The following is a 13402-nucleotide window of genomic DNA, read 5'->3' as shown; positions in this document are numbered from 1 at the left end:
AAGGCACCTCCCAATTTCTGGTGCAGAGAGCATGCGTACTCTACACCGCCCCAATGGCAGCTCAAAGTGTCATTACAATAAACGCTAGAGGCTCAGCTGGCGCTAGTGTCTATGGGACTTCCGGTAGCAAATTGAAGCAGACAGCGAGCAGTCTACTTTCCCAGTCTTCCTATGTATTCCTATGTGAAAGCGTAAGTGATAGTTTTCTCTTCGCCATTGCATAATACAAATCAGCGTAGTTTCTTTAAACGTAACGGCACCGTGTAACTTTGTTCACATCATAAAGTGTAATTTATTCAGTTGATGCGTTTTTATAGATGTTTAACTTAATAAAACTTGAGGCAGAGGTCTATGTTGTACTGCGTGATATGTCAATACAAGCTAAGAATTCAATAAAAAAATGAAACGTTTCGAATTGTCTGTAACGCCGAATGTGAGCGCAGCTCTTAAGGAGGAGAAAGGTAGAGTATGCGCCTCCTCCTTCTTCACTAAACTTAGTGGGAATGTTGGCAATGTTAGTTGCTTGGACGTCACGTGTTTCGCATAATGACATCGTACGTGGTTTCACGACGGTAACCTTTTGACGTTTCCATCGTGACCGTCGTGGGGGTTTTCCTCACGAGGGTAACCTAACCCTCACAAGAGTTACCCTGACGAGGGCAACCCTCGTAAGACTCACGGGGGTAACCCTCACAAGGGTTACCATTACAGGTGTAACCCTCACGGGGATTACCCTCACGAGGGTAACCTCTGTGAGTGTAACCACCGTGAATGCTATCCCCTTTGAGGGTTACACTCACCCCTTGCGGGTAACCCTCACAGGGGTAACCCTGACGGGGTAACGCTCACAAGGCTTACCCTCGTAAGTGTAACCGTCGTGAGGGTTACCCCTTCAGGGCTACAGCCTTGAGGGTTACCCTCATGAGGGTAACCCTCAATGCTGTAGCCCTCAAGGGGTAACCCTCACGACGGTTACCCTCATGAGGGTAACCCCCGTGAGAATTACCTTCGTGAGGGTTACCCTCATAAGGGTTACACTAGCTCGTAAGGGTATCCCTCTTGAGAATTACCCCAGTGAAGGCAACCCTCACGGGGGCTTCACGTGACGTCATGAGGGCTACCCTCACGAGGTTAACCGTCCTGACGTCACGCGTGACGTCGCACGTCCCATAATGCAACGCTAAGAAGTTGTGTTGCATATGAGAAACGTTCTAGCGTCACAAACGTTTAGCGTTACACTCAATTTCCAGACACCAGACGCCTACGTTCAAGGAGCCCTGCATCAGGCGCTTTAACGCGTACAATGTGTAAACCTGATAACTGTTCCAACAATGAAGCGATACTGCCGCTGACCGTGCTGATAATCCAGGCGATCTTCACACGCCTTCTATTCTAGTGAGCTCCACCCACACAATGTGTACAGGTGGTCGAGCTACTCCTACCCTACTTCACTGCTCCTCGCCTACCCCTCTGGTCACATGACCTGCCGTAATCCAATCAGCGTCGAGAACCTCACTCCTCCCTTCCCTCCAGTCAACCAATCAGTGTCGAGCCTACCGGCCACGTTTTTTCTGGGCTTTACAAAATGCCGAACACTTTGACAAAGAGCGTTTCACGTTAATAGCACCTCAAATCACGGGGATGTGTCGATTATTCCTGCTTCCGGTGTCCGCACCATTCGATCGCACGATCATCAGCTCCTCTGTAGCGTCAACAACGGCCCTTGGCGGCCGCGGTTTTTTAGAGCGCAGTGGTATGGAGGTCGCCGACGCGCCGACGCTAGCGAGCTCCAAAGTCCAAAGCGACCGAGCGAGAGCAACCGTTCGCGCGCGGAGCCCCGTCCCGCCGCTTCGCGCGTAACCTGAGCGCCCCGTACCAGAGGCGCCTTTCTTTTATTTCGTTTTAGATTTAATAAACGAGACGTCAGTCTTCAGCCTGACTCCGGCACGAAAGGTTGTCCATGTGTGCCCTTCGCAAAAGAAGGTAAAACGAAACATGGTGTCAGAAGTGGGACCGCTCCGCGAGTCTACTAATAATTAGTATAGCGCAGGATCGTCTACAAACGAAGGGACAATGGACAAGCCCTCAACTTCTGCCGACAACGGTGCTACCGAACAAACGGTAACGGCAACTTTTCGCATCTCGCCACCCGAAGCCTTCAGTTTTACAACACCTAACGAATGGCCGGCGTGGAAGAAGAGATTCAAGCGCTTCCACAGTGCATCAGGACTGGCATCTCAACCATCATCACACCAAGTCGACCCTCTCATCTACATCATGGGGTCACAAGCGGAAGACGTCTTACAGACCTTCAAGTTGTCCGACACCGAGGCCCAAGGTTTCGAGAAGGTGATGGAGAACTTCGAACGTTACTTCATTCCTCGTCGAAACGTGGTGTATGAGAGAGCCATGTTCAGCATAAGATCGCAACTGGAGACGGAAACCGTCGAGGAGCACATCACTGCTCTCCATGGATTAGCCACTACGTGCAACCTATGGACCACTGAAGGAAGAATTGATCCGCGACAGGCTAATTGTTGGTCTTCGGGACAGCAGGACTTCAGAAAAACTTCAACTGGATCCTGATCTGGACCTCCAGAAGGCCATCGCTGCTGCGCGACAATCGGAAGTGATTAAGAAGCAACAAGTGGAACTCCGACCGACAAAAGAAAAGGATGCCAACGTTGACCGTATAGCAGCCAAAAATGGGACAGCAGCAGGACCTGCTCAGCGAGGAATTGAAAGTTCAAATATTCGAACTCCTACTAAGAAGACCGCGACACCCAAACCAAAAGGCAAACCGCGCCGTTGGTGTGGTCGAGAAGCTCACCCGAGGAGCGTGTGTCCTTCGAAGAATGCAGGCTGCAACAGGTGTAAGAAAAAGGGACATTTTGCAACTGTCTGCAAATCTTCAACTACCGTGAACTCCCTCGTACACGAACAAGGATTCGTAGGAGCTGCAGCTTCTCCTCAAACAGCAAATTGGGACATCGAGATATTCGTCGACGAAACTCCTGTTCTTTTCCGAATAGACACTGGAGCAGACGAAACGGTGTTACCAGCTGCCATCTTTCAAAAGGTCTTCGCAAAGTGCCACAAGCTCTCCGAGCCCCAACGCCGACTTCATGGTCCAGACGGACGACCCCTTAAAGTCATGGGATCAGCTTGGATGAAGCTCGACTGCCGTGGGCAACAAGCACTCGAAGAAGTTTACATCGTGAAAGGACTTCGCAAACCTCTTTTGGGTAAGCCAGCTATCGAAAAGTTTCGGCTTTGCCCTCAAATCTGCATGACTGCGAACAAAGCTTGCGTACCGAAGAAAGAGTTCTCTCACCTGTTTCAAGGACTGGGATCTCTCGAAGGTGCTCACGTTCTCAAGCTGAAACCTAACGCGACGCCGTTTGCTATCGCATCACCGAGAAGAGTACCGCTTTCGCTGTATCGAGACACGCAGAAAGAGCTAGAAAACATGCAGTCGCAAGGTGTCATCTCTCCAGTAGAAGCAGCTACTGGATGGTGCGCGCCGATGGTCATCGTCCATAAACCGTCTGGCAAAATTTGCATTTGTGTTGATCTCACACAACTGAACAAACACATTCAGAGCGAATATCACCCTATCCCATCAGTGGAGCACACGCTGGGAAGGCTAGCGGGAGCCAAGATCTTCTCAAAGCTGGACGCGAATTCTGGGTTCTGGCAGATCCCTTTAGACGAGAAGTCACGACTCCTGACGACATTCATCACTCCGTTTGGAAGATTTTGTTTTAATCGCCTACCATTCGGAATCACGTCAGCACCGGAACACTTCCAGAGACGTATCACACAAATTCTCCAAGGAATGGAAGGAGCACTTTGCCACATGGACGATACCTTGATATGGGCGTCATCGTCCGAGCAACACGAGCAACGTCTGCAAGAAGTCCTCAGGCAACTCTCATCAGCAGGACTCACGCTCAACGAGGATAAATTCGTCTTTCGAGTGAGAAGCATAAAGTTCCTAGGTCATCAAGTAGACAGCGATGGTGTCCGTCCAGACGAGACAATGGTCAACGCAGTGAAACAGATACCCATACCGACTTCAAAGCAAGAAGTCAAGCGCATCATGGGTATGGCGACATACCTAGGACGATTCGTGCCACACCTGTCTGACCTACTGCATCCACTATCGTCACTGCTCAGTTCCAAAGTGGACTTCGTGTGGGATCATCCTCAGCAGAAAGCCTTCGCAAAGTGGAAGGAAATCCTCTCAACCTGCCCCGTTCCCGGAATTTACGACGCCAACAAGCGATCGATTGTATCGGCAAATGCGTCATTCTCCGGCCTGGGAGCAGTGCTGCGTCAAGAGCAGGAGGATGGATCATATCGCGTCATCGCCTATGCGTCCAGAACACTCACCGAAACAGAGAAGAGGTACGCCCAAATCGAAAAAGAAGGTTTGGCACTCATGTGGGCATGCGAAAAATTCCGAGATTACATCGTGGGAACGCACTTTGTACTGAAAACCGACAACAAACCACTCATTTCTCTGTTCGGATCGAAGTCATTGGACGACCTAACCCCACGGCTTCAGAGACTGCGCATGCGTTTAATGCGCTACTCATTCGAAGTTGTCCATGTTCCGGGCAAGGACCTCCAAGCAGCTGACTCGTTGTCAAGAAGCCCTCTGCCACAGCGGCAAGAAAGAGAGATGCAATAAGAAATCGATTGCTTCATTCGACACATAGAGACGTCCCTACCAGCAGAGCAAACGAGTCTCCAATGGATAAGGGCAGAACAGAAGAAAGACCATGTTTGCCAAAGACTCGCCAGCTACAGCCATACAGGTTGGCCAAATCGTCGAGATCTCGGAACAGACCTCAAAGAGTACTACGAGTACCGTCATCACATTGCTGTGCAAAACAGCCTTCTCATGAATGGTTCTAGAATAGTGGTACCAGAATCCTGCCGTCCACATATTCTGCAACAACTTCATGAAGGACACATGGGCATAGGCAAATGCAAAGCACGGGCAAAGGTATCGGTATGGTGGCCGAGGATAAACGATCATATCGAGCGCCTGGTCAAGAACTGCCAAAAATGCATTAAAACTGGCCAGAACCGAAAGCTCCCCCTCATCCCGTCAGAGTTTCCTAGTCGACCGTGGGAGAGAGTGGCGATGGACCTCTTCTTCATTCACGGGAAATGGTGGCCGGTCGTCGTCTACTACTACTCTCGCTACCCCTAAATCGCTTGACTGGAAAGCCTCACAGCAGCGTGCGTAATAATGCACTGCAAATCGATATTTGCGACGCTTGGCATCCCAGAAGTAGTGGTGTCTGATAATGGTCCTCAGTTTGCGGGAACCACAGGTTCAGCATTCACCAAGTTCTCACAGACCTACGGATTTAAGCACATCACATCAAGCCCTCGCTATGCGCAGAGCAATGGGATGGCAGAGGCTGCAGTAAAGATCATAAAGAGATCACTCAGCAAAACAGAAGATCCGTACGAGACACTCATGATCTACCGTTCAACGCCTCTGCCCAACGGATACAGTCCGACAGAACTTCTCATGGGGAGAAGGATGCGTACAACGGTACCGATCGCCACTCAGCTCCTGGAACCAAAGCTACCCGACCAAAAAGAACTGCGTCGCTATGAGCAAGAAAACAGGAACCGACAAAAGCAATACTTCGACCGGCGACACGGAGTGCATCAACTCGATCCACTCGGCTCTGGAGAGCGAGTTTGGGTCATTGACCTCAAGCGAACCGGAGTTGTTCAGAACAAGGCCCATGCACCACGATCTTACTAGATAACGTCCGAGGGCCAAGAGATCCGAAGAAATCGCACGCATTTAATTCCTTTCCCCGACGAACAAGATAAACAACGCATCGAAGAGTTCCCCGAAACAACCACGAGGCCCGAGGAAACGTGTGCTGACACCTCTCACAAACATTCTCGGCACGGCCGGTGTGTAAAAGAGCCAGACCGTTTCGGCACTTCGAAGCTCCCTTAGGAAGAGGGATGTTATGGAGGTCGCCGACGCGCCGACGCTAGCGAGCTCCAAAGTCCAAAGCGACCGAGCGAGAGCAACCGTTCGCGCGCGGAGCCCCGTCCCGCCACTTCGCGCGTAACCTGAGCGCCCCGTACCAGGGGCACCTTTCTTTTATTTCGTTTTAGATTTAATAAACGGTACGTCAGTCTTCAGCCTGACTCCGGCACGAAAGGTTGTCCATGTGTGCCCTTCGCAAAAGAACGTAAAACGAAACACGCAGCTCTTAGGGGCCCGTTTCCGGCTTGAGCGGCGTCGGCGTCGCCGTCGCCGTCGGCGTAACCAAGGTCACCCCAAGGTCACGTGACCCCTCTCAAGGTCACCCCAAGGTCACGTGACCCCCGGTCACGTGACCCCTCCCAAGGTCACCCCAAGGTCACGTGACCCCCAGGCCACCTGACCCCCAAGTCACGTGACTCCCCCGGTCACGTGACCTCCCAGGTCACGTGACCCCCAAGGTCAGGTGACCCCCAAGGTCTGTAACCCCTAGGGTCACGTGATCCTCACAAGGTCACGTGACCCCCAAGGTGTCGTGACCCCCCGAGATCACGTGGCCCCCCAGGTCACGTGGCCCCCTCCCCGAGGTCACGTGACCCCCCCCCCCCGAGGTCACGTGACCCCCTCCCACCGAGGTCAGGTGACCCCCCGGAGCATATTGAAGAATGAGGGGAGGAGGAGGAGGAGGGGTCTACCCTCCCCTCAGTATCCTTCCCTCCTCCTCCTCAAGAGCTGTGCTCCAATTCGGCATTACAGGGAGTTGTAACAACAATCCGTAAGAGAAAATAATGTCATTTCTTTAGATCTTGGTAATCTAGAAGCAAACGAGTCTGTATATCCATCGCGACGTAGGCCCCCCTGGCGTATTCCCTTTTCAAGGACAAATTTTGGTCTACAAAGATATCGCCACCAGTTACCACTTTTATTAAACACCCTGTTTTCGCGTGATATTGAAATGCACTCCGTTAGTCATTATTCCATTCAAGAAGCTTTATAATAAGTAACCACCACTTTTTTGTATACTGTTGATTGCGAAGTTGAATTCTTTATGTTTTTCTCGTGTTTATCCTCTGTATATGTGTATGCCTATGTATGTGTGCGCATATTCGTTCTTTTTTGTCTGTGTGTGCCGGTGCCGCTCTTACCATGTTCTGGGGTGCTGGGACTCGTCAAGCTGCAGACCTGCAGCTTTTTTTCCAGCGCCCCTGTCACAAATGTACCGTTTGTGGCAAAAATAAACGAATTTGAATTTGAATTTGAATTTGAGTAAACGGCTTTCACTTTTGTCTTCTTCGACAAATGAAGAGTCGAAATTGTTGCTAAGACGGTGGAACTGACCAGTCTTTTAATGCGACTGGTGCAGCAGTTAACTGGAACAAATGCTCCGGTTTCTGTCACGGCTTCTAGGCCACGACGTCCTCGACTTTTAAGGGCATAAGTTGAACCTTTGTGCTAGCCAGCTACCTCGGCACGCCACTAAGCTCGTTCCGTAACAGCTGGGTGTACTGGTCGGACATTGCTGCCGACCTGGGTTGGGGTGCTTCGAGATGCAACACACAGCGATCTTGCCATCTTCACCCGAGCAACAGTGTGTAATGTTTTTCTAAGGGCAAAGCTGTGGTATGCATCATAAGTACTTCACTGCGTTTGCATGAGTATTCACAAATTTCCAGAGATGTCTCCCGTTTCGCACGGGTGACATCTCTTGTCTCCCGTGCGAAACGGCGCCGTGTTGTTTGAAGTCCGGTGTCTTCGTTGCGTTTCCAAAGGAGCTACGCCTTTTTCTTTCTTTACTTTTTCCTCAGGTAAGTTCGTTCTTTGCAAACTTTACAAAAAAAAAATGCACCATCTGTGGGAAACAGAGCACAAAGTCGTAGCGCGATAGGTTAAAAAAACGAATTTTGCGGTCGATTTAAAGAGCCTGGCGTTTCATTGAATCACCCTGTAATTCAACGCCTCCGCCTCTGACGCTACAATGCCTCATGTGACGTCACGACACGAACAGTCATGCATTTTTGCGAAATTTGGCGTGAAAACTCGTATTGATGTTCATAATTCATTTAACAAATATAGGGGCGTATTTTAATCAAATGAATATCACATCTAACAATATTCACGACCTTTCAACATAATCAGCGCAAAAACGTAGGTTTTTGCGCTGATCAAGCGATTGTCTCCGGACAATCGCTTAAGCTAAAACGAGATATACAGGCAAGGCCGAAACGTTTGGAGGCGCGACGTCACCGACGTCACCAACGTCACATGGAGAAGGTAACTCTGAATGTTGGACATATCGTTTGGCTTCCCATTTTTTCACGCTTTCGGAGAGTTGGTGATGTAGTGTCATATGAAAAATGTTTCAACAGTGAGTCAAATACGATTTTATCTTCACTCATTTGTTTAATTTTGTGTTTTAATTATTCAAAATCATAATATATAATTTAATTAAAATATCGAAAGGTCCAAGGTTAAGTAACATAGCAAACGAAACTGCCACGTATTGATCAAAGGGTGTGGCATCCGGCGGTAGCATTTCAACCGAATGCGCTGAAACGCAGCCTGTCGTCAACAGTCACAAATGACATAAAAACAGTTATAGTGTGTACGATTGCATTCAAAAGCAAGTGTGTCGACCAGCATCTATCGGTAAGCTGCCTAATCTTAAAGGTATCTCTTTATTCTAAATATGAAGCGGTTATTTTGGGGATTTATTTTTTTTATCCGATCCATTGTTCTCTAGTGTCAATTTTTTATGTCGAGGAAACGAGCGGTGCTTATCGAGGATTATGTTGAAGAAAGTGGAACTGGAGCATAGGATTTCTGAATCCTTATGTAACATGCCCATGTTCGGAATACGATAAGAGAAGGAAACGTAGCACTAAGAGAAGGAAACGAGATAACGGGTATGATTCCGAAGAAACCAGATCCTTGATGTGTTTCAGGAAACATATAACCCCGAATTGAACATGCACTTGAATCACAGAATTCTAAGCTTAACTGGAAGAAATGACTACCTACTGTTTTTTTTTTCGTGTTAAGGCGGAACACATCCCACACCGAGGCTGTTTCTTTTTTTCGGAATTACACCGCTTAACGTGTTTCCTTATCGTATCAGTAGCGGGACATATAGAGGTGAGGGAACTTTATGCTTCCGTTCTTCAACACAATTACCGATCAACATGCATCATTACCTTGATACAAAAAAAAGAGATAATTCGTTTAAAAAAACTAAGTTAAAAACACCCCAAATATGAAAAAAAATTAACGCCGCCACTGCGTAACCCTCATTTCCATCAAAACTCGTTACGCGTGCAAGGAAACGTCCTCTTACCTGAAGGCCGCCAGTTGAACTGCCATCTGCGTGTAGCCGTCCGGACTCATGTTGTACGACTGGATGAACTTTTTTCCATAGTTTGAAAATTGATAGAAGAGCCTTTCAGTACCGCCGGCATATCTGTGGTGTTAATTGTCAATATTATGAATTACAGTATTCTAAACCGGTAATCGCAACTCGTTACCCTTTTTTTCTCTTTCTTTTAAAGTATCATTTTCGCGAAATGCTGCTGAAGAACAATATGGCTCTCATCTCTGACAAATTTCGAAAAGTCAAATCGGGACGAAGGAACATAAGAAACATAAAAATTGAATTTCAATATATATTTACAGATATCAAACTCGACCCCTCTGGACCTAGCCATAGAGGTGGCTTGCACATGACGTCAGACCGCCCTTTTCTCTGATGACCGGATGCGTATTTGTTAATGCAGCGGAAGCTCGCGCCCTTTCCCTCTTATGTCCGGCCTAGTGACGTCAGTGCAAGCTATGTACACCTACGACCTATTTGCCGACTCCTGTTTGCTCCCAATAAATATAGCAGGTTAAAATAATTCTCTTCAGAGAACTTCGGCGGCTGGAAAATCAAATTTTGAAAAGTAGTACTGCCCGTCATATTGTGTATAATTATAACAAGGATAGCCAGTGTTTCGTACGTTGTAAAAAAAAAAACAAAAAAAATGAAACAAATTAGCGCCTGCAATCAGACAACTTAATCTTTTACGAAATGTGCATTTGGGTAGTCCATTTTACCTTGTGATATTTCAAAACGTATCTCTCTTTCTGTAATAAATCATACTAGCACACTTCCCTAGTCAACTCTGGAAGTGATCTCAGACCATAAATTAACCATGAATGTAACCTACGGCGGCATCTCCAGAAATGCGCACCTAGCAGTCAACAAAGTCCGTCGAATGTTTACTTCACCTATTAAGAAACAGTGCAAAAAAATTTACCGACTTGACCGTCAAGTTTGTTAGTCTCATTTTGTTTTTAGAAAACGAGAACTAATCCGTGTAAAAGTTTAAACGGTAAAATCCACAATCCAGCTGCACATTTGGTGAAGGTTAGAGCTTTCTATGCGCAGCCGCCGATGTATTCAGTTCATTTTATTGTGTAAAAAACATTGTCGGCACTTTCTACTTGCGTTGGGTGATCTTCAGCATCTTTGAGATATAAAAATCCGTGATAATGCCCCCAGTGTGTTGAGATGTGCGAGTAGAATGGCCAACTTTGTTGTTGCCATAACGGAATTAAATGCTTAAAAGGCAAATATCTGTTTAAAATAATCTCTGTCTCACGCGTGACATTCCCAGTGAGTGTTCCTGCAGGATCTATCGCAGGCCAAAAAGTGAACCGTCCATCAATACCTTGATGTCTAATATCTGATTTCAGGTTGGTCCTGCAGATGGTATACTGACCTTGCATGGGACGATTTCGCTTTCTCTATATCGTGTAACGTATCGGGCCCAAGAACAAATTCCAGTTTTTGTGGAGCTGCTTCCGCGTCGTCCTTAGATGCTTCGAAGCTCCCTGCCTTCTGGCTGCAATATTCGGCATTTATGTTAACGACACACTTTAAGTACATGTTCAGATATAGAGAATAAAATAGCGAGCACTTCGTCCACAGTGCCAACCAACGTATATATATATATATATATATATATTGCCAAGGACGGCAAGTGATGAGGCGATAATAACTAAACGTTTAGTGGGGCCCAAAATTGTTCCCAAAAAATAAAAAAGGGGACAGAATACAGCAGAGCGTCGCGGGCGTCGAAGTCGGCGTGACAGCAGAGTCAAACACTGAGGCGAAACTGACTAGGCTCGCCTTGCGGAACCCCTTATGTACCCTCGTGGGCTTCTGGATCGTTCGGCGCAGACCTTTCGGAGCGTAGAACATTTGGAACTCGATTAGACGAAAATGTTCTCGAACTTACTAGAAGGCCAAGTTGAATGAATAAATAAAATGACAGTCCGCTAACTGGAATCGAACCTACACCTTCCGCGCGACAGTCAAGCGCGTTAACCACTCGGCCACGCACGCGCCTGCTCGCCAACGCGCGTGGAATTACCCCCCCCCCTCCCTCTCTCTTTAAAAGCGCATCGTCTCGATGCGACATGCCGGAAAACAGAAACGGTAAAACAAATAATAATGGCAAACTACGTAGACTTGTGCGACATAATCCTATCAAGCGCATTACAAAACAAAACTCACAGTCCTATCGATTGTATACAGTACGGCCTGGGGCGCACTCTATGGAAGACTGCCGGTAGTGGAGAGCGGCGTGATGAAGTCCGTGTTTCGTCGGGCATCACCTCGTAGTTCAGATCCCTGAGTCGACGGAGCACTTTGTAGGGTCTAAAAAAGCACTTCAGAAGTTTCTTGCTGAGACCTCGCCGGTGAATCGGTGTCCAGACCCACACCCTGTCTCCGGGCTGGAAGTGGACGTCCCGACGACGAAGGTTGTAGCGGCCCGCGTCGACGCGTTGCTGGTCTTGAATCAGGAGTCGGGAGAGCTGACGGACTTCTCCAGCCCGTTTAGAAACCACCTGGGCGTCGTCGCTCTCATTGTCAGATAGCTCATGGGCCAGCATGGCGTATAGCATGGTGTTCACCTTCCGACCATGAACCAGCTGGAAAGGATAGAATTCAGTGGTCTCTTGAACCGCCGTATTGTAGGCGAACGTGACGTAGGGCAACACCTCGTCCCACGTCTTGTGCTCTGCGTCGACGTAGATAGAGATCATGCCGGCGATTGTCTTGTTGAGTCGCTCCGTCAGCCCGTTGGTCTGCGGGTCGTACGCTGTGGTACGACGATCGCTGATGTGACTGAGCCGGAGGATTTCCTGGGTTATCTGTGCCATGAACGATGATGCGCGATCTGTAATCAGAACTTCGGGAGCGCCGTGCCAGAGGACGATGGACTCGATGAAAAATTTTCCGACTTCCACAGCAGTCCCTGAAGGAAGGTCTTTCGTTTCGGCGTGCCGCGTGATATAATTTGTGGCGACGATTATCAACCAGCGGTTTCCCGACTTTGATGGCGGAAAAGGGCCAAGCAGATCCATTTTGATCTGCTGGAACGGTGCGATCGGGGAAGCAATCGGCTGTAGGAGACCTGCCGGCTTCGTCTGCGGTTTCTTACGTCGCTGGCATTCGTGACACGATCAAGTGTAGAGGTGGACGGCTTTGGCCAGCTTTGGCCAGTAATACTTTTCTCGAATGCGGGCCAGTGTTTGGCTGTAACCCAGGTGTCCAGAAGTCGGGTCGTCGTTACATGCCTGAAAGATCTCCTCCCGAAGGTCGGTCGTGATTACCAGCAACCACGGTGTGTTGTTGTCCCCGAAATTCTCTTTGTAGAGCACACCTTGTCGAATGGCGAAGTTTCGGCAGTACTTGTGAGAAGACACGTGGCACGGTACTCCCGCCCCCTTCCAGATGCTCGATTAATGCGCGCAGCTCAGGATCGTCCCGTTGACGTCGTGATATGTCGTCGGTGTTCACTGCTCCTATGAAGCACTCGTCGTCATTGTCGTCGCTGCAGCCGGAAGGGTTTTCGACGGAGGCTCTGGACAGGCAGTAAGTCTCGCTGTGCTTCCGACCTGACTTGTAGACCACTGTCATGTTGAACCCGTAGTCGGAGACTCCATCGAGCGAGGCGTCCTGACGAGTCCTTGAGGTTCGCAAGCCAGCAAAGCGAGTGGTGGTCCGTCACCACGCGGAACGGGCTCCCTTGCAACTACGTCCAAAGCTTTGTGGTTGCCTAAACGACAGCAAGGCATTCATTCTCTGTAGTAGAGTAATTTTTCTTCTCCTTAGACAGTGTCCTATTTGCGTAGGCGACGACTCGCTCGATGCCTTCTTGCACTTGGACCAGTACTGCGCCCAGTCCCGCGTTACTTGCATCCATGTGAATCTCGGTTTCCGCATCCTGATCGAAATGTCCAAGCACAGAAGGAGTCTGGGGTCGTCGTTTCAGCTCGTCGAATGTCTGCTGCTGCTCCTTGGCCCATTCGAACTTCTCGGCGTCCGTC

The 13402-nt window shown here is 48.8% G+C and overlaps 1 protein-coding gene across 1 annotated transcript in view; it reads right to left on the bottom strand.

Annotated features, from left to right (window-relative positions):
• Positions 1 to 13402, bottom strand: part of LOC8043923 (choline O-acetyltransferase-like) — a 63425-nt gene that overhangs the window by 33945 nt on the left and 16078 nt on the right. Inside the window, exons 4-5 of the mRNA XM_040214690.2 lie at positions 10786 to 10908; positions 9363 to 9485 (exon numbers count right to left, since the gene is read on the bottom strand). Coding sequence (XP_040070624.2) covers positions 9363 to 9485; positions 10786 to 10908 — 246 coding nt within the window. The remainder of the gene's footprint in view (positions 1 to 9362; positions 9486 to 10785; positions 10909 to 13402) is intronic.

This window comes from Ixodes scapularis, unplaced genomic scaffold (assembly GCF_016920785.2).
Source record: "Ixodes scapularis isolate PalLabHiFi unplaced genomic scaffold, ASM1692078v2 PGA_scaffold4__175_contigs__length_147842914, whole genome shotgun sequence".
NCBI lineage: Eukaryota > Metazoa > Arthropoda > Arachnida > Ixodida > Ixodidae > Ixodes > Ixodes scapularis.
Note: the sequence above shows the minus strand (reverse complement) of the source record. Positions and strands in the feature narration are given on the sequence as shown.